At 38.6% G+C, this 20,998-nt stretch overlaps 1 protein-coding gene across 2 annotated transcripts in view; it reads left to right on the forward strand.

The window, feature by feature from the left end:
- SEMA3E (semaphorin 3E) overlaps positions 1-20,998 on the forward strand; it is a 206,262-nt gene that overhangs the window by 134,707 nt on the left and 50,557 nt on the right. For both annotated transcript variants that reach the window (XM_090041888.1, XM_090041887.1), the window contains one exon: positions 12,425-12,518. In XM_090041888.1, coding sequence (XP_089898014.1) covers positions 12,425-12,518 — 94 coding nt within the window. The remainder of the gene's footprint in view (positions 1-12,424; positions 12,519-20,998) is intronic.

The raw sequence follows: 20,998 nt of genomic DNA on the forward strand, positions 1-20,998 counted from the left end.
AATTTGACAAGGCTTAAGTAAATTGTTCTATGGTGTACTGTATAAGTTTCATTATATCCATTATTGGAGTCTGCCACCTTTACGTACAATGAGTATTTTCCTTTATCTACAATGAGTCCTTCTCTGAATGAGGACTCTTGATCTCTAGATCTGTTTGTTGAGTAAAGGTATTGCATGGTGTTGTTAATGGTAGCAGAATATCACCCTTCATTAGAAAAAAAATCCAGGCAACATGAACATGAACTGAATCATGACAACATTTAGGGAGTTTTAGGGGGGTGGGGTGGGGGTGGGTTGCAATTAAAACAAAATTATCATTCTTCAGTTTTAACATGTCCTCATGTTGCCCATTCACCCACAAATGACTGACTAGAATTATTTTAATCTTTTTATTCTTGGAAAAATAATATTTCACCTTTTCTTCCTCGTGTGGTCCATTGCTTTCCTCCATATCTACAAAATAAGCTTCCAGTACAGCCCAAGAATGAAAGGACTTTCCTATTCTTCCTCATCTTTTTTGCCTAAGTTTAAACTGTGTTGTTTTGGATAGAAATGGTTCATGTTATCCACAACCTTCACCTTAGAAACATCACTAGAAAGAGGAATTGACCACATCACACTGAAATTGTCTTTCAGTCACTTAGTTTGACATGCACACCTGTGCAGAGAACTACCACAGCACACATGCATACTTTAAGTTTCACTTAAACTAGAAAAATAGGGTTTAGTGGAACGTAAGTGGTGCAAGAGGGTCTCATGTTGGCTTTGTGCCCCTGTGGATTTCAGTCTTAAACTTACACTTTCAGTCATTTTTTTGGTAAGCATGGTCTGATTATTGAACTCCTGTGATAATCTCCCCTCCTCTGATCCAACTCTCCTACTTTTTGTCATACTTGCATTCATTTTTTCTGTATTTTTTTATGGTTGATTATTTCTGTTTGGTAGCTGACCCTCACCAAGGAAGCAACACCAGCTTAACAAGTAAGGTAGTTGCAGAAATCCTCTTGCCGTGCCAAAATGAAATAACTGAAGGATCTATATGGTGATAGATGTATTCTCCATACTTTCTCTAGACTTTTCCAATTCTGACTGCCCCTATGTGCTGCTGTTACTACTGCTGTTACAAAATGAGCCTTCAGGTAGCTAGACCCAGTTCCATGGATGGCAATTGCACCCTGTCCCAACCCTCCCTACCCCCATCCTGCTCCCCCTTCCCCAAATCTTCCCTTCCTTGTATGATTGATTCACTAGATATTATGCATCTTCTAAGGGTGTGTGCAATGGGCTGTCTTCATTTAGGAATTGGATTTGGGCCAAATTGGAGACAGTAATTTGATTAGTTGATTCGGATCACTGTCCCAATTCTATTTGGCTGAATCTGAAGATTTGATGTTGATTTGGAGAATCGGCAATTCAGTCATAGACACAGATTTAAATGTTTTTTCTACATGCCTTGGGGTACCAGGTGTAGCTCATGAGCGCTGTGATGCTGGTACAGATGGCGCATCCCACAGTAGCACAGGGGTCCCTCCATGTGCTCAGTGGTGAACCTGGAAGTGGACCAAAAATACTTCCAGTCCACTTCTGGGTTCGCTGCCAAGTGCGCGGGGACTCTCCCTCCCCACCTCCATGATCGGCCATGGGGGAACCCTGGGTGCCCCCCCAGACCCAGGAGGCACCAGTTGCTGAGCCGGGGGGGGCAGGGCAGCATGCTCCCTGGTGGATCCGAAAGTAGACTAGAAGTGCTTCTTGTTCACTTATGGGCCTGCTGCTGAGTGTGCTGCAGATTCCCTCCCTGCCCCTCGCTCCTGGAGGATGCAGCATCCACCCCATCATCTCAGTATTCATGAGCCGCCTGGTACCTTGAGGTATGTAGAAAAAACATTTAAAGCTATGTCTATGCCCAAATCATCAATCTTTCCAAATCTCTCTGAATTGATTTGGAGAGTTCCGATTTGATTCAGAGACATTAAAGGGTCTCCTGATTCCATTTGGATTTGGAGATTTGGCCATGGAATAGATTGAATCTCTGCTGAATTGAATCAGCGACTGAAGCTTTGCACGGCCCTAGTATCTTCTGTATTTCCCTTCACTAGCACAATTTGACTTGTTAGCTCAAGTTGTATCTTTGGAGATGTAGTGTTTTGTCTCTGCTATTTGCTAAAATGGCAGCAGATGACTAGAGGTTTTCTGAGATTTGCACTGCTTTGCACCTTACACACTCCATATTGGTTCCAAGTTTCTAGAGAAAGTGAAGAAGGCTCAAATAGCTGGGACCTACTCTGTGTAGGAGTGCATTTTGTCAAAGTGCAACTCTTTTTTGTATAGCTCACTGGTTACTACTCAGTTTAATCCATAGAGAATATGGATAAATGTGAGCCATTGCTAATACCCTGGTTATGCAGGTCAAACTGAACAGATATAGGTTTTTTAGCTATAGAGGCCTCTGGTTTTGTTCCAAGGACTGGCTGAAATGATAGCTATCTCCCTGCCCATTAACCCTTTGTGTCATGTGCCACAGTCAGGGACTCTCTACACTCTCAGATTACATCATACACACAGATGCATGCACACTTGAAACTCTGGTCATCACCTCTGTTTGAGAAAGTGCTTTGAAATCTTCAGATGTGCTGTCTGTGTGCAGTTGTTAGTATTCCCATAGTATCCCACATGCATTAAGTCAGAGGTATATACATGTTTTCCTCCTGTCAGATATTTTGACAGGAGCTACAAATTTCCAGTACTCTAGCAAACCCAGCTAGCAGTTTGACAGAGACCTAGATTTTAACCACATTTTTACATTGGAGCTCAATAGGACTTTATCACTTAAATAAATAATAAAATGTATAGATCTAAAAATTATGTCTGAGTTCACAGGGAGGATTTAACATCTATAATATTTTATGTACTCTCATTCCAGAGAACTATTGATCTTTTTAGAATGTCACTGACTAGTAAAGAGGATTGAAAACAGATCCCAGAAAGAAATACTATGCACAAAATAAGCTCTAGCATGCCAGATAAGGGAAGAAGAGATAAATTTCAGCTAGTTTTAGGAGGAGTATACTTTTCATTCTGCTTTGAGAAAAAGAAGCTTGGAGAACACCCATGATAGAGTTTGCAAACGTGTTCAACAATGGGCCATCTCATTGAAGTCCGTGGTAACACTCCCGCTTCAGTGATAACAGAATTGGGAAGTTTCCATAGAAAGCCATGTGTTATACTTCAATGTTCTTACTAAGTAATGATGAAATAAAGGAACCTAGATTAGAAAAGCAAGTTCCAAATACTGCTTCACTTGTATACGGGCTTATGCACAGGTGTCAAACTCACCTTAAGTGACTATTAACCATGAGTCCTCCACAACGTGGTTTTTGGAAAGAATTATAAATTGAGGAGGCTATGGCCTGAGTTGGGAAGCATTTGACAACGAAATGAAGTTCGTAGCAAAGGAAAAGTTATCTGGCGTGCTACAGAGACAAAACTGCCTTAAAATTATTTCCTTGTATTGTTCCATACAAATTGACTGTAGAAAGGGACTTGAAGAACTGTACAGTCTGTGACCCCATCATCTCCAAAGGTTCATTGCTGTTGACTGGAGGTCTGCAGAGAGCATTCCTGCAGATTAATGTTTTTTGTCTTAAATTCTGAATATAATATTCAATTGCATGGTTATAAAAACAGTTTTAGAATTATGATCTTGCTATTGTATTGATATGGGAGCAGGTACATTCTGTATTTGTATTCCTGTATTTTTATAAAATAAGGAAACAATCCATTTTGCAATGAAAGAGATTCTTCTCTGGAAGCATTTCATTTACCTTGACAGACAAGTTCTTTGGGTAAATCTAGTATCTTGTATTAGACCAACTAAAATAGTTGGAAAAATTCTTCTTTGCAAGCTTTTGGGTACAAACACCCTTCTTGGGGCCTAAGCTCTTTGTACCCAAAAGCTTGCAAAGGAGAATTTTTCCACTATTTTAGTTGGTCTAATACAAGATATCAGATTTACGCAATGAACCTTGTCTGCCTATGTCCTTAGACCAATACAGCTACAACCAACACCCCTTTCATTTACCTTGATAGCTATTAGATTGCCCTTCATCGTGGTATCTAAGGCTGGGTCCAGACATTCAAAAATCCCAAGGAAGAATCAGTCTAAGTTGCATGGTTTTCTGTAAGCAGCATAGTTTAGACTGGTAGCAAACAGAACACATTCACCCTTTGCAGGCTGTGGGGTGGGGGATGAGGTAGCAAAGCTTATACTGGGCTCTGGCATGTTTAAATCAGTCTGTGTGTGCCAGACTTGTGTTCTGCTACACGTATAGATCGGTTTCTGAACACTTATACTGGTAAAAGTGCCTGCATTATTTTAAAAAAAATGGATTTTCCTTTTGCTCATGCGATTGGTCCTGTTGTCCGGAGACAACATATATAAGTGCTGTCAGGATCAGGGCCTAAATGTCCTCTGCATGAACTCTCTGTGTGCCTGGTTATTTTTTAAGCATCAGCTCACTCTCTCTGTTGATATTTAGTTCTAGATCTTGATTGCATGAGTTCTTTTTGCTTTTTTAATTCAAAGTATTAATGATGTCTGAAAACTTATTTTAATATCCCAATTTGCTCTATGGGTGTAGCCATTTTTATATATTTCTGTATACAAAACAGGCATCTACTTAATTTTCTAACATAAAAAATTATGAAGGTTACTATTTCTATATATGTAAAACTGCTTTGTCAATGTCCTAAAGTTGTTCTGCACAGTGCAGAGGCGTGGGGGATTTGAACTGTCTCTTCAAGTCTAATGCTCTATATGGTTTTTTTTCCAGCTTTGCTATGAAAAGAATAAATATATTTTGCCTTACAGTAAGCGTATTAGTACAATATATTTCTTTCCCCACGTGCCTTCTTGATGAGGAGGAATGTTCAGATTAAGGAAAGGTCTTAGAGTTGAGAGTTCATTTCAGAGCTTTATTTTTGTATTCAAACACTGCCTACGTTCTGTACTGATTTACAGACATGTTCTGTGAGTTTTCAAATTTAAAAAAAACCCCAAGCCTGTGGGAGTCGAGGTTCACCACCCTGATAGCTGCTTCTGCATACTGTACTTAACATCTCTCTTTCTTTGTATATACGTAAGTATGAGGGGTGAGCAAACCTACAAGAAAAAAAAAGCCAGAGAAAAATCTTTTTGGTAGTATAAATTAAAAATGAATATTTGAGCAGGGTTTAGAATGTGTGTGGCATGTGGTTCAGGTAATTTGTACTAACAACTGTGCTGTAGTCTGCAGATAAAATAAAAAGCAAGTGGGATGGATTCCATCAAACACACTCCAGTTGTCTGTTTAGCCGCGAGTTTTCTCTGGATCCATTCTACACTTAACTTTTCACATCATAAAAAAACCCATCCATTTTTCCACCATGTAAAGGCCTCTACAATGAATGTATTTCATGCAGCATAAATAATATATATTCAAAAGAAGTTAGTGGGTTCTAAAAGTCATGTAAATTGCTGGCCTCTTAAGGTGCAATAATTACTTTGCATCAATTTGACTATGTATATACATACCAACAAACAGACTTCTCATATATATATAAAGTATCAAAATGTACCAACCATTATGTACCATTATGTATGTACCAATAACACATTATGAATGTTGCATTCCTCTCCTTGAAAATTTCACAAGATATTATTTAAAACATATTAGCATATTGTTCTGATCAAATTTATAAATGCATACACAGAGAAATTCCATAAATTCTTCCTCTTCTATGAATTAATTCTGTCTTTTACTGTACAATTCCCAGCGTCTGTTTAAAATGAAGCATGCAAGGACCCCATGGAAATAATACCATGAGGTCATGAGATTAACAGCTGTATGTTAATGCATACTTATAACTTATAACAGGGCAGGGAGAAAGCATGCTAGAGCATCAATTAAGCACGTTGTGACTTCTCAGTGTTTCATTTTGCAACCTGAACAGTCTTTTATTTCACTGTTCTGTTTCTTTTAAAGGCAGTGTTCGGGAGGAAAAGAAATTCAGCATGTGGAGTTACTTGCTTCATCACTGCCACCGTGAAGTGGCACAGCAAGTGCTCAGAACCAAATTTCTCCCATTCTACCTACAGTCATTGTGGCCCTAAAGAATTACTAGTCTTCAGGATGAAATACTGGCCAGCAATATAAGTTACTTTCAGTTCCAAATATTCTTAAAGCATACTTCCCCTGATAAATCCAGTGCTATTTAGAAGCACTTTCACTTGATCTAGACTATTTTTGCGACCCATTTATAAATATGTATTTAACTAAAAGTTCTGAAGTGGTTCCAACTCTCTTTCAAAGTGACAGCAATTTTGAAAACGTGTTTAAAAAGGTTAAATCTGATAAAAGCAAGGGAAATCTAATCCTTTTCTTCCCCTAAACTTTTCACAGAGACACCTATCAGTGGCTCTTTAATTGTTCATGGCCCTGCATCAATCAAAGCATTTAAACACATTTTAAGAACTTAAAATGCGCTGAAGTTCTGAGTGTGAATGGGAATGGGCTGAATCACATTTAAATATTTTGTTGAATCAAAGCCAAGCAATGCTTGCAAGCGGGAAACTCTCTACGCTCCAAGTCAAATGCAGTTCTTAAATCTTAATAGTTCTGATTTCTTGCATTATTATTTATTACCTTCATTATTTTTCATTGCCTAAGATTATCAATTGCCATTAAGTTAATGGAAAAATGACTGCTGCTCTTAAAAGCCATGCATATACACCTTTCAATGAAACAGATGATTATTTTAATAATAACTGAATGTGTATTAAGTTTCTTTAGTCAGAGGTCTCATAAATCAAACCCAGAGCTCTGCTTTTTCAATCTACTCCTAGATATTAGTAATTCTATTACCTTCACTTGTGTTTTACATGCCTTTTATCCTTACCACTGGAAAGTTTATGTAAAATAAATGACAACCTTGAATTGCTCTGTTATATGATGTAATGTGTTGGTTTTCTTCTGAGATTTCTCAAAGGATTCCAATGTCACAAACACTAAGAGAGTACAGAATTATAGTATTAGTCCTTGAAGCTGATTATCAATGTGTAATGCTTTATTTAATTTAACCTGTCATCATATGGAATCTAAGGGCACTGACCAATGTTAAATTAAAGGCATGATGGGTTCTGATGTGTGATCCCAACCATTGCACTGCCTGCCATGCTGCATGTGCATGGCAGGAGGCATGATTGTGGGCTAGAGAAATGGATCCCGTTCTCTCATACTGCCAGTGCCAGGTACTCCCAGAATCATCATCCCAGTCTCCCCCTGCTTGGTACCTGCACTACTCTGGCTAGGGACCCTGATCAACTGACTCAGGCTCCCAGGCAGAGAAGTGCAGGAGATCCCTTGGCTCCCCTGATCAATCTGCTGTTTTCCCAGCCAGGCGACCTCACCATGAAGTCCCTGGGCTGGGAGCTCTGATCAGCTGATGGGTGCTGCCTGCAGGGGAAGGGCACAGGAGCTAAAGCCTCCATGCACTCCCCAGGCTAAGATGCCCATCAGCTGACCATGCCCAGCCTCTGGATCACATGAGAGTCTTGAAGGCCCCTTGCATGCTCCAAAGTCTGGGAGCACTGGCCACGTGTTATATTAAAACTTTGATAGGAACCAGCCACAAAGTTATTACAAATATTTTGTACAAGGATTATTACACATATTTTGCCTAATAACTTTGTGCATTAGTCTTTGTTTTATCACACCGTTAATTGAATGAATGTATAGCAAGATCACTATTTGATCTTCAATAAGTCAGTCTGTTTTTGGGAATAAGTTACAGCTACTATGTAGTGTTTGTTGTGCTGTTTTAAAAGGGTAAAATGGAAAATCCCTGTTAGGAGGAGTCATTTTGCAGACCTTATTCCCAACTAGCCTGGGCATCTGCTAGCATTTAGGAGATACACCTCCTGCTTTCTATCAAAACTGGTCAGGCGCACTTAGAAATTTATCTAAGCTGTACTATATGCAATTTTTTTTCACCTTGACTACTGGTAAAGCCTTATAAATTTAAACCATACTGTTTATTCTGAAATTTCATCTGTTAAAATAGAGATAGTGAAAGAAAATAAATGCTACCTAACATTCTTGCTATGGTTAAATCCCTGCACTGCACATCGTATGAACCATAATAAAGGTGATTTATGTTAACCTGATACTATCATTATGGGTTAATTGGTTGGCTTCTTATCTTAGCTGATGAATAAAAAGAAAATGTTATCATAATACTGAAGTAGTAAAAAATACGCTGTGTCTTGGCTGTCTTGTGTTGCAAATTGTTTTCATCAAATATATTGAAACTCTTTTCCCTTAAGATTTGTAACATTAAGGACTAACGTACAATATGTACTTATCTCCTTGCAGGAATAACTCCATTATATGTATAGGTACCATTTAAAGGAAATAGAACAGAGGGGTAGAAAAGGGGACTGACATCTGCATTCTCATTCACCAGGGATTGATCAAAGTTTTCTGACTTTAGAGCGTGCTATAGGAAAATCAATGGTTTCAATATACAGTGTATTGTATTTATATTCATAGTTTCATAGATTGTAAGGCCAAAAGGGACTTCAGAAGATCATTGGGTCCAGCCCCCTGCACCAAGCAGGAAAGATAACTGGGAGTCAGGTGACCGTCCAGTCTCGTCTTGAAGATTTCCAGGGTAGGTGATTGCACCACCTCTGGAGGGAGCTTATTCCACAGTCTGGACACCCTGCCTGTGAAGAAGTTTTCCCTAATGTTGAGCCTGAATCAATCTTCCAGGAGTTTGTGGCCATTACTCCTGGTTTTCTCCTCAGGTGGAAAGATGTTCATCTAGGACATGTGAGTTCACTTTGTGGTTTGGTTTTTAACCTACTAAAAGGGTCACTACCCCCCTTTTCCCATGGGAACTGTCAATCTTGAATAAAATATCTATACCAACCAATTAAATTAAGTAGCAGAGAGAGAATTTTCTATTAATTTCTGTTGGTACTTTCAGAAATGTTATATGGTTATTTTTTATTATTTTTATAGGTTTTAGGAGTGATTTTTGTTGGACCCCATTTCATTTCTGTAATGCTCTATCAGTAAAATTCTGTAGGATATTTCCATGTGTAAGCTCAAATTTCTGATAGTCCTGTCTACTAGACAGTAACATATTACAGTATGTTCTCTGCTAGATTTCATCAGGACATGTTGATTAGATGCATCATTTTTAACTGGGCACATCTACATGAGACGTTTACTGCAGATTTGCCTAATAAGCTCTGTAGTAAAGTCTCGATGTTTACACATGTGGTGTTTACATTAGTTCCTGGTAAACTAATTAACTCTATGGTAGGTTAGTATTTTAAGAAACTTTTTAAGAAACATCTGAATGTTTCTTAAAGGTGTCCAGGTGTGATGCCAGCACCTACTCTGGACACTTTTAAAAAACATTTGGATGCTTATCTTGCTGGGATCCTTTCACCCTAGCTGACTTCCTACACCTTGGGCAAGGGGACTGGAGTCGATGATCTTATAAGGTCCCTTCCAGCCCTAATGTCTATGAAATCTATGAAATTTGTAAACGCAAGTAGTATCCTATGGTGGCGTTCTTTAGTGTGCAGCAGTGCACATATAGATGCTGGTGGGTTGGCTGGGTCACAAGGGTACTTCAGTGCGAGGACTGTCTGCCAGCTAGCCCTGCACTGGAGCACCCTTCTGACCCCCCATGTGCCCTGGCAGGAATGGCTACTCTGACCCAGCTTAGCAGGCTGTGGTCCCAAGCACACATGTAAATGTGATGCCCAGGAGCAATCTGCATCTGAGAAACTATGGCTTTGCATTAATTTCATGTCTAGATGCACCCACTAAATTCTCTTCCCATCAGGATTTTATGATTCTGAGGTGGAGCCCTATTGTGTCCTGGATTCACACATTAAAACACATCAATTAAGTTGCAGTTCTGTTTATGAAATAATGGCAAGCTAAGCTAGGCTAACAAGAGCAGAATTGTCTAAATAGTAGGCCTGTGTGAAGCCTGTGTGGTCTCTGGTTTGATTCAGAGGAGATCCAGTAGCTGAATCTCTGAATCCAGATTGAATCAGGAGACCCATTCATTTCTCCAAATTGAATCAGAAGCCTCCAAATCAATTCAGAGAGATTCTATGATTCAGACATAAACACAGCTTTATGTTTTTTCTACATACCTCAAGGTGCCAGGTGGCTCATGAATGCTGAGATGGTGGGGAAGATGGAGCATGGATGGTGGATGGAGCTTCCAGCAAACCTGGAAATGGACCAGAAGCACTTCCAGTCTACTTCCAGGTCAGCCGTAGAACACACAGGAGACTTCGTCTCCCGGCTTGGCAACTGGTGCCTCCTGGGTCTGGGAGGACACCTGGGGTCCACCTGCAGCCAATTGCCAAGCACACGAGGCCCCCCCCCTCCATGCTCCTGTGGGATGCTCCATCCACCCCACTATTTCAGCATTCACAAGCTGCACCTGGTACCTCGAGGTATGTAGAAAAAACATTTAAAGCTGTGCCAATGACTGAATCGCTGCTTCTCCAAATCAGAACTGAATCTTCAGATTCAGATTCGGCTGAATTGAATCAGGCCACTGATCCAAATCAGCAAATCGAATCACTGTCCCCCAAATTGGGCCAAATCTGAATCGAGTATGGCCCACTTTGAACACCCCTAGTAAATAGGGCACATAAATAGCCTTGAGTAACTGCTTGAAAGGATTCACATTAGTTTGCTTTAATGTTGTTTCCACCCTCTTTTCTGTTCACCTTATTCAAAAAAGTTCATGTAATTAGTTTTAAATTTGCTGCCATTTTTTTCATTAAGTATCTCATTGTTACTTTAATGTGAGAGAGAATGAATAGGCAGCAAAATTACTGGAAGCACCTGTCAGATCTTTGAATTCCAAAGTTATTTCTCTAAATACTTTTGCACCTTCTGTTTGAAAATTGTTCTCATATTTTGTCTTTGTAAACTACTAACAAATGCTTTAGTCATGAAACCCTGGGGAGAGGATATTTTTCATTAATAATGTGTTTAATAGCTGATTAAGACAGAAATAGCAGCAGGAGGCAGTTTATCTTAAGAAGAATTTCCTTTACATCATATTTTTGGACCATAATGACCCTCTAGTGTATTACTGTGGTTTTCAGCAGTATTTCTACCCCCGTCCACCCCCTCATTTTGTCCTTTTTATTGTTCTTTTCTATTGTTGACCCAAAACATCCTGATTTTTTGTTTAAACCAAAACTGCTGTGTGATGTTTAACAGCTATGGGAAAGAGTTAAAGTTTCCGCATGGTCTGAAAAATAACCAGCAGCGTCATGGAATAATCATGGCTTATGATGTTTAGGTAGAAAGACAAGTCATGTTTTGGGGAAAGTAGTACAGCAAACTGGTTGACCTGGAAACTATAGAATAGCATTTCCAAGAAATTAATGTTCAGTTATTTAAAACATTTTGATTAATCCTTAGTGAGTAGTAATGAAGTTGTCACTCTCCTTCTCCACCACCTTTCCTATTTCTTCTCTTATTTTCATTTCCTCCTCTCCCTTTCCTTAACTTCCTATCCTCTTCTTGCTCTCCTTTCTGTCCTTTTTGTTAATCTCTAGTTCATTAGTTATCTCTCTTGCATAATTATATGCCTTCAAAACATTTGACATACATGCCACTGACCTAAAACTGAGGTAGGTTCATTGATTAAGGATAATCAAATGAATAATTGATTAAGGATATTTCCTGCCCTTTTTGAATAAACTTGTGAACTTGTGGTATTGCTGAAGTATACCGTATTTATATATGTGTATAATACAAATTCTTGGTTATCTTTGGGGGAGTCAATTTGCATAACTGCACTTAACACTTTTTCTGTTTTTACTTTATCTGTAGTGAGTATTTAAACAAACAGTTAAATAAACAGAAGCAAAGTTCCAAGTTGTAATGCCTTTTATCATATTGGAGTATGTCAGCAGCACGAGTCACATCTGCTCTGAATATTTTAATCAAATATTCCTACTTAAAATATACTAGAATAGAGAATTCAAAAAAAAGTCCTAAAGCTACAGACAAAAAGCACTGTAATATAAATATATTAAGCAATCAACAGGAAGACACACAGACAGGACAAATGCATTCTTAGGTAAGGTAGCTATTGAACTTTTATTTGATTGGTAAAGAAGATCATTTCATCTTACTCCATAAAAATAAAGCAATTTGTACATACATCCATGATTGTTTCAGTGTTGCCTACATGCAGAGGTGGCTTGTAAAAATCCAAAGACAAATGAGCAATTGTAACTTTTCATTTCCAAAAAACATCAATCTGAAATAAATAGGTTGATACCTTTTGGTGTGTATTAATTATACTGTTTTCTGCATATTTTTTAAAGGATCATCTGTTTCAACTGGAATCACACAAATTTGAGAGAGGACGAGGCAGGTGTCCTTTTGACCCCAATACCTCCTTCACCTCCACCTTAATTGGTAATGATCTTTATGTCACAACCTTCAAGGGGCTGTCAAACTGTCTTTCTGAGTTTCTTTCTTCAGCTCTCCAAGGTGTTGTCAGTATTCCTTGTCAACCTTCAACATGTCAAACCGACTTCTAATGGTGCTGTCCACATTAATATTCCATTCCAGATGGTGTTAACTTGAGCAACTGAGTCTCCGACAAGTGAGCAGATGTTGTAATTTGTGTGCCATTTTACAAAGACAAGTGTCACTTAATATTTGGGGTAACAACAGTATTTGTTCTTCTTCAAAGCAGAGCTGTATTTGGTCCAGAGCATTGTATACCAAACAGTCATGTTTCCAGATATGACAGTACTGGCTTCAAAGACCTAATTTTGACAATAAAAAAGTAATGCTATTATGAGGCCTAATTGCTATTATGAGGCCATGCTCCAGCAGACTCAGTTAATTGACTCTGCTCCAACATGCTGTAATTACAGCGCATCAGAGCAGCCTCTGAGCCCGCGTATAGACACCTATTGGTTTTAGAAATGGTTATGCAATGCAAACTTGTCTTAAAAATGAAATGTAGGGTTTTTCTGTAATGTCTAGTAACCAATCCAAAAAATTGTATTAGAAGTGTATATTTTATGATTGTAGTAGAATTTGCCCCTAACTCTAAAGTGCCATCCATATGAGCAGTTATTGCACTGACACAAAGCTCTACTGGCATCTTCCACTTAGAAAATGATTGCAGGGTTGGGACATGTTTAAAAATACAATTCAACATATATTTATTTTATAATGTGTTCAGGGAAACAGCCGACACAATGAACGCAACTGTACTTACACCAAGGGTTTAGAACATAGTTGTTGGAATATATTCACACTAAGAAACTAAAGAGAGGGGTTGATAATAGTACTGGCTCTAGAAAAAAAAAGTTTTGTCTGCAGGATGCATAATTTCACTTTAAAGGTATTATTAGTGAAACAGAATAGAACAACCAAGAAAGAAACTAAGGACCAAAGAGTAAATAGTGCGTGTAAGAGTAGGCTTGAATAGGCAGAGTAGAAGAACCAATCAGGGCTTGGAAGGGTAACATTTGAATGATTTTGTTTGTTCTTATTTTCTTGACATTCTTCGTTCATTTTTCAAGGCCATAAATTTTGCGGATTTCCATGCTTGTTTTGTTATATTTACCTTAGATGCCAAAACCCAAAGCTTGGCCTTAGGATATGAGTAGACTGTGTCAACTTAAATGAGATAGCTTATTCTTAGAAGCTAGAAAGTATTTGCAGTGGGTGACCTATATTTAAATATACTCTTTCACATGTTTTCTATTCAATAGAATAACTGGAGGGGGAAAATATTCTCCAAATAAATAAAATCCTTGAAGTGACTGAAATTCATCAAAATGTAGCACGACACATCGCCTATATCATACATCACAGCAGAAATGCTTTCATATTCGGTGCATTAAATAGAAATAGAAAAACCAGAAAGAACACAGTTTTGACTGTTTCCATATAACCTATCACGTGCAGATGTTTATCGATATTTCCCCTACTCCGTGTTTCCACCATTTTATAACTGAGAACCTTATGATGCAGAGTGAGCTCTGCATGGGTACCGGGGCCACCTGCACAAAGTTTATTGCGGGCTTGAGACCTGGTAACCCGGTTCTGAGGTCCTTACTCAGACTTTTTTCAGGCACAACTAAGTAAATAAATTAGAGTTGATTATGCTCCCTGTGTGGGGTCATGAATTTTGTTTTTTTTTTAAATGGAAGCCAGATTGTGTCCGCAGTGAGCACTTCAGAACGGGAGATTAGGTACTTGTGCTTCAGGGCTAGGCATTAAGGAATTTGATGCCTGGATCATGGAATGCCTTAGGGTTTCTTAAGCTTTTCCCAGAAAGAGCCTTTTGGGAGGCCACATCCTAAAAACAGTTCACCTGCAGAAACCCTATTAAAATCAATGGAGGTTCCATGGGTTAATGGTTTATAGGATCTGGCTCCAAATAGCCTGTAACATTTTGAACACGGGCAAACAAGTGATCTCACAGATTTTTATATGAAACAGTATGGAAGTGTCCTGAAATGTGAGGTTCACTTAAAATTCTCTGTTCAGAATAAGATTAATTTTTTCCAGGAAACTCAGTCATCAAGCGCAAAGAATAGGCAGTTTGTCTACATTCTTACATTTTTTTCTGAGAAACTGATGTAAGGGATCATAGGTTGCTCAAACAACCTATCTTTAGTGTCATTTAAAAATTACTCCTTAAATTCTTAAAGGTATACTTCTTGTTTTCTAATTAAGGTGTTCTCATGTTCATACAGCATGGACTACTAGAATTTTCTCCCCATTGAAAACTGCAGTGTAGCAACCAGAGAAGATGCAGACATATGAGCAGGATAAATTTGCAGGATACTTTTAGCTCTTTGGCTTTTTGGATGGAGATTAGCAATTCGGATGGCTCTTATTAATGAAAAGTGTGAGGCATAGGAACAAATATTGTAGCTATTAATTAATCACATGCATTACCAGTATAACCAGAGAAAAAACACAATTATCTGTCTAAGCATTATAACTGAAGACCAGCCCTTGGATCAGAGATAGCAACATGAACGTATCTTATGAAAAAATAGAATAAGAGTTTGTCAGGTAGGAACACTTTTTAGTAATTATTTTGTTTTTCCTCTAAACAAGCTAGCTCACATGCAATAGAGCGGTTCCCATGTTGTGATACAGGTACCACCAGTGGTACGCAGACAAGCTGCCAGTGGTATGTGTTAACATATTTATTATAATTAATTTATATGACAAAAATTTGCTGGTGGTACTTAAGGTCATATCATTTTAAATTGGGGGTGCACAGAGAAAGGCCCACCAGACAGATCTTTTCTCAGTGTTGCCACCTGCTAGCCAGATAGGAATTAAATTAAGGAATTTTATCTGCAATCCAGGAGATGGATAATTATGCTGACACATGGTCTTTTCCAGTGGGAAAGGCAGGTTGTAAGGAAAGAAATAGATGGGTAACACTTTCAAAAGCGACTCAGTGACTTAGGAGGATATTTTTCACTAAGTCATGTAACTTTGACCCCAAGTGATTAAGAACTTGGGCAAGTAAATGACATAAGGTTCAGATACAGAAATATATTTAGGTACCCTTTATTTAGGTATCCAAATCCCATTGGAATCACTAGGGATCAGGCATGTTAATACTTTTGGGGTATGAGCCTAGATACCTAGAAATTAGCTTCCGCAACACTTAAATTTTATGCATCTGGCCCTGAAAATGGAGTCCAGTATTCTGTGTAAGGCAGAAGGTTCTGATTCGATCCAGAGAGATTAAAGGGTCTTCTGATTCGATTCGTAGAATTGGCCACCAAATCGAGCCGAAAATCCTCTGAATCAAATCAGTGACCAAAGCTTTGAACAGCCCTATTATGTATGCTTGTTGCCTCACCTACGTTGCCTCATTTGGGGCTTTCATACACATGGAACAGGAGCAAGCGGATAGGATATGCTTCTTGGCTCTGCTCCCAAGCACAGCACAGAGACAGTGTAGACAGCCTTAGGTTCACTTCTTCTTATGCTTGAGCAGGATCGAACCCTCATCTCTGGCTCCCAGCCCCAGGGTTTATGTTGCTCTGGATGGTAAACCCTCACTCCCTCTTGTGCAGAAAAGAATTCAAGATTCATTGGACCAGAAAGAGGGAACGCTGCTCTTTAATGTATACAACAATATCCGACCTGTGAGCAAAGACTGGAACCCTTAGTTTCCCACCTCATTGGTACGTGCCCTATCCTCTAGGCTGGTGGTTCTCAAACTTTGTTTTTGCATGGACCACTTGAAAATTGCTGAGGATCTCAGTGGACCACCTAATAAAGTTGTTGTTGTACAAATCAAAGCCCGCAACTTATATTTTAATATCAGTAATCTTACCTTTCTAATGTGATGGATATGTCTGGTTTTTTGAGCAAAGTTCTGGGAAGTTGTGTGTAATGTTTGTCAGCTTTAGATGGACAACATTTCTGCGGACCACCTGAATGGAGCTCGCGGGCCAGTGGTGGTCCACAGACCACAGTTTGAGAACCTCTGCTCTAGGCTAAAGAGGCATGCTCTCTTGTGCCCTCTCTTCTCGCCTCCCACGTTCCACGTAACCGCCCTAACCATTGAGCCACTGAACAATTCGAAGCTCTACCTACTCCCTCTGCGTTGTGTGTGGAGCATGATCCAGTCGCATGCTCTGAGAATGTCTACCTGACCAGACTGTGCAAGCCAGATAATACCGCCTCATGTATCCCTTGGGATTTAGGAGTGAGCTAGACTGCTCAAGACTTGGGGGGTTTAGACATGCCCAGGAGGCCTGTAGGTGCCTAGAGAATTTGATTGAGAAATTAGGCCCTTAAGGAATTTAGGGGATTCCAGTATTAAGCCCCATCTTAGACAGTGATTTAAAGTTTGAAATTTTGGAGCTTGGCATCTAGAAAGGCACTTAGGCATCTATGTCTTTTTGTGGACCGAGCTCTAAATCAGTTTTGAAAATGGGAGTTAGTATTCTTAATTGCCATGGTGCTGTTGAAAATTTTACATAAGGCTTTTCTAAGTCATAAATTGGCTTCAGTTTTCCCTCTTTTTGCCTTAGTAGGTCTACACAGCTGTAGCTCCTGAATTACAGCTGTGTAAATAATAAGAAATAAGCTTTACAGCATCCAGAGGAATAATTTTTTTCCCTACCTGTGGCTATGATTTAAAAGCGATTAAGTTTGGACGTTCATTTGAACTAGGTTTGGCTGGAGATCTGCTGCAAGCATTTAAGAGAAAAAAATTCTAGCAATGTCTCTTTGTGTATTTCACCACTTCAGGTAGAAATCCCTGGCTCAACAAAATGATAGACTTGGTATTAAAATTAAATATCCCGCACTGTAACCAGGTTTATTACAGGTCATTTGACCTGGTGGTGCAGTAGTTTGTGATGAATAATTCCATTTATGAATGATTGAACATGTAATAATTTATTGTCAGCATCAGGAAACTGAGTAGATGTTCAAGCACAGATATGCTGCAGAAAATGTAAATGTTTAGATAAATTCCATACAAAACTGTTGGACCTAGATTCTGAAGAAAAGAAGAAATGAACTCTCCCATCTGCTTTCAATAGCCAAAGCTACTTTCTATAATAGAGCACACAAGCTGATTGACTGAGACCACAGTAGTTTTCGAAAGCTGATAAAATAATTTTGCCCTGTAACTTTTGAAATTTTTGCAAGCAAGTAGTGATAAACTTACACTAGCCTTTAATGTCTAGTTTATGTCTAGGAAAACCCATCATGACAATAAACCTTCTGGCTATAATGTTTTAAAATATTTTCCTTTAGTTGCATCTTATGTGTAATAGTTTATGCAACTTAGAAAGGAAGAAATATCATACCTTGTTCTCTGAGTTAGGAAAAGAGCACTTGAGTGATAGAAGGAACAACAGGAGGTTAGAATAAAGAAATTAATTTCAGACAATTTAACTTGATCTTCTCTGTGGAAGAAACAAGGAAAGTCAGGTTGTTCTGGAGAGCACTAATATGATTTTAAACCAGTAAAACACTCAGATACTGCTATGAGAAGCAGAAAATAGTCAAATAAACAGGACAAAAATATATGTATACTTAGGTGGATGGATGCATGGATAGATGGACAGATTTTTTTAGACCTTTACTACAGACAGACAGATAAAAAAATAACCATGTTGTTTTGTTCAGCACTTTGTGGTATTTGCTGAATTCCAGCTTTAAAGAAAACCACTGCTATTCCCTGTAAAAGAGAAATGGTACATCCATTGAATCAAAAACAGAAAGAATAAGAAACTGAATGAAGGCATCAAATGAATGTAGGGTTTGGGGTACAAAGCCTGTACTCTTGTATAGTAAATTTAGATAGTTTTAAAATATAGACTGGTGTCTACTTGCATTGCTGTCTATCCAAAAAACAAAAAAACCCACTTTGAATGTAAAGGTTATAACAGTGACTTAAGAAGGAAATGCAATGAATACTAATTCTTATTTTGACAGTATTACCCTCTTTATTCCAAAGCACACAAAAAATATCAATAACTGAATTACACCCTTGTCTGAGAAGGGAATAGCCTATCCACTATATGCTTGCTTTCTGTAGTTGTAAGAAGAGAGGTGGAAAACAGTATCCAGTTAAACGATAGGACAAATTCAGTTAGGTGTGTTGCTATGCTGAGCTACAGCACGGCTCCGTTAAAGCCATGGTTAGACCTATAACTATGGGGAAACTACCATAGGTGTCCAAATTACCATACATTATATCAAGCATGGTGTCTTTGGCAAGACCGTGACCCTGATAGTTTGAAGGGATATTGCTTGGATGGTCTAATAGCACGTGTTGTTTCTGTAAAAATGTAGTTCGTAGAAGCCAGAAAACTGGGAAAGGAAGACTGGGAAAGCTTCTAGGCAAAAACTATAAAAAGGCAATGAGATCAAAAATAGGGCGAGAGAGAGAGACTGAGAGATCAGATTCTTTAACCATAACAATGATTTGCAATGAGGATATTTTAATAATGGGAACAATTATTGAGGGATTGTGATGGAGCCTCAATTCTTACATTTAAATTTTAAAATTTAAAATGATTTTATCCCCCCACAACCTTTACAGGATTTGATAGGCTTTTAGTGATGATAATCTTTCTCATATTATAAAAAAATTAAAAATGTTCTTGTCTGATGTTAGAAGAAAGAGTCTTTGAGATTCTTTACATGCGCCATGACAATATTGCCAACACCGAGCCTCAGAACGTAACGTCCAGGAGGGTTTTATTTTCTCCTTCTCAGATACCAGCTGAGGAAAATATTGAAGCATCTGTTTAAATACTTTCCTGAACCAGGATCTAGTTCTCCATTTGATTAGCTTTGAAAATGCTTTGCTAAAGAGTACTTCTGATCACTTCAAACCAAGTCCTGAACTTAGTAGTTAGACAGAAATCCAGTTGGTTTCAAGAACTGCAGAAATAAATTCATAATTCAATATTTTGCATTTAAACTGCTCCAAAATGACGTCTGGATTATATTAAAGCAATTTAAAACATAAGACCTACTAATTTAGCTGCATTTGATACTGTACCATGTACATTACTTCTGCAGAGAGTGAAGTTTCCCTATTAAACTAGACCCAAAACCAATTGAGGTGCAAAAATCTAGTAGTTATCTCCTGGTTTGTTTGTTTGTTTGTTTCTGCTGATTAGAAACAGATTATTGTAAAAAATATAGAAAATCTATCAAAAATGCCCCATTTCCCTATTAATGTTAAGGAGTTTCATCAGGACTGTCAACTTCTAAGCAGTCAGGGGTCACAAGCCTCACAGGCCACATCCCCAGGACTGCAGCAGCATAGGCCACAGGCCATGCACTCACCCCTCGGACCTCTGATGCACCGTGATCTCCTCCCCCATGCTACCATGCCATGCAGGCATTCAGAGTCATAGAATGACAGGCTGAACTTCCCCCTGGGACACAGGGAGGAAGCAGAAACTGGAGGATGGAGAGCTAACCTAGAAACCCCTGCTGGTACTGATGGGAGGCAGCAGTGGCCAGGTGGGATCCTCTCAGGCTGTGTACAGCCCATGGCATACCAGTTGGACAGCCCTGGCTTAAATAAATCCTGTGTATTTCTCTTTCTCATGCACAAAGAGGCAGAGTCCATTCTATCTACTGGGCACGTAAGCACACTCAGCCATGCAAGTATGAATCTGTTTTACATTACTTGAGTCCTGGAAAACCTGTTGATAGAGAAGGCAGGTTTGTCTTCCTCCTTGCTGCACTTCTGGTAATTCGGTTTACTGGTCAGAAGGTAGTGGGTTACAAAAGCAGATACAATATGGATTTTCAGGTGCCACCGAAGTAGACTAGAATTTGGCCCTAAATTAAATAAAGATGCCAAAAGCAGTGTAAACTTCACCATCCTGCTTATTTGGTAAGATTTTGTGTTGTATGTGTCATGTAATAAACGCAAGGAATATCTTAATCTATACATCTATGTTAAAAAAACTAGGAATGGAAGATACTATTTACTCAGTGCAAAGTGGGAGTATAGGTATTACACTAATATTTTCTAATTTCTATTATTCCATTTGCATTCAGAATATCGCATTCATGTTGGACCTTGTTTAAAACAGAACGTTTTAACTTCATTTCATTGCGAGGAAAATTAATTTTTCTTTTAAATTCTCCATATTAAACTTTGTTGTTCAAACGTCCAAACGTCTTTGGAGAGATTGGGGTCCAGAAAGAATGCGTTAACTTATTGGACAAAATCTACTTAATTGATTTTAGTGAAAATGTAATTGATTTTCATGCATTTTTGGCTGGAGAAGCCAGTGTTAGCATTTGTTTTATAATTATCCCCTTTGGGCAGGGGGCTGGACTCGATGATCTCCCGAGGTCCCTTCCAGCCCTAATGTCTATGAAATCTATCCATCCATCTGTCCATC

The sequence above is a fragment of the Crocodylus siamensis genome, chromosome 4, assembly GCF_052110815.1.
Source record: "Crocodylus siamensis isolate JL-2025a chromosome 4, ASM5211081v1, whole genome shotgun sequence".
Classification (NCBI taxonomy): Eukaryota; Metazoa; Chordata; order Crocodylia; family Crocodylidae; genus Crocodylus; species Crocodylus siamensis.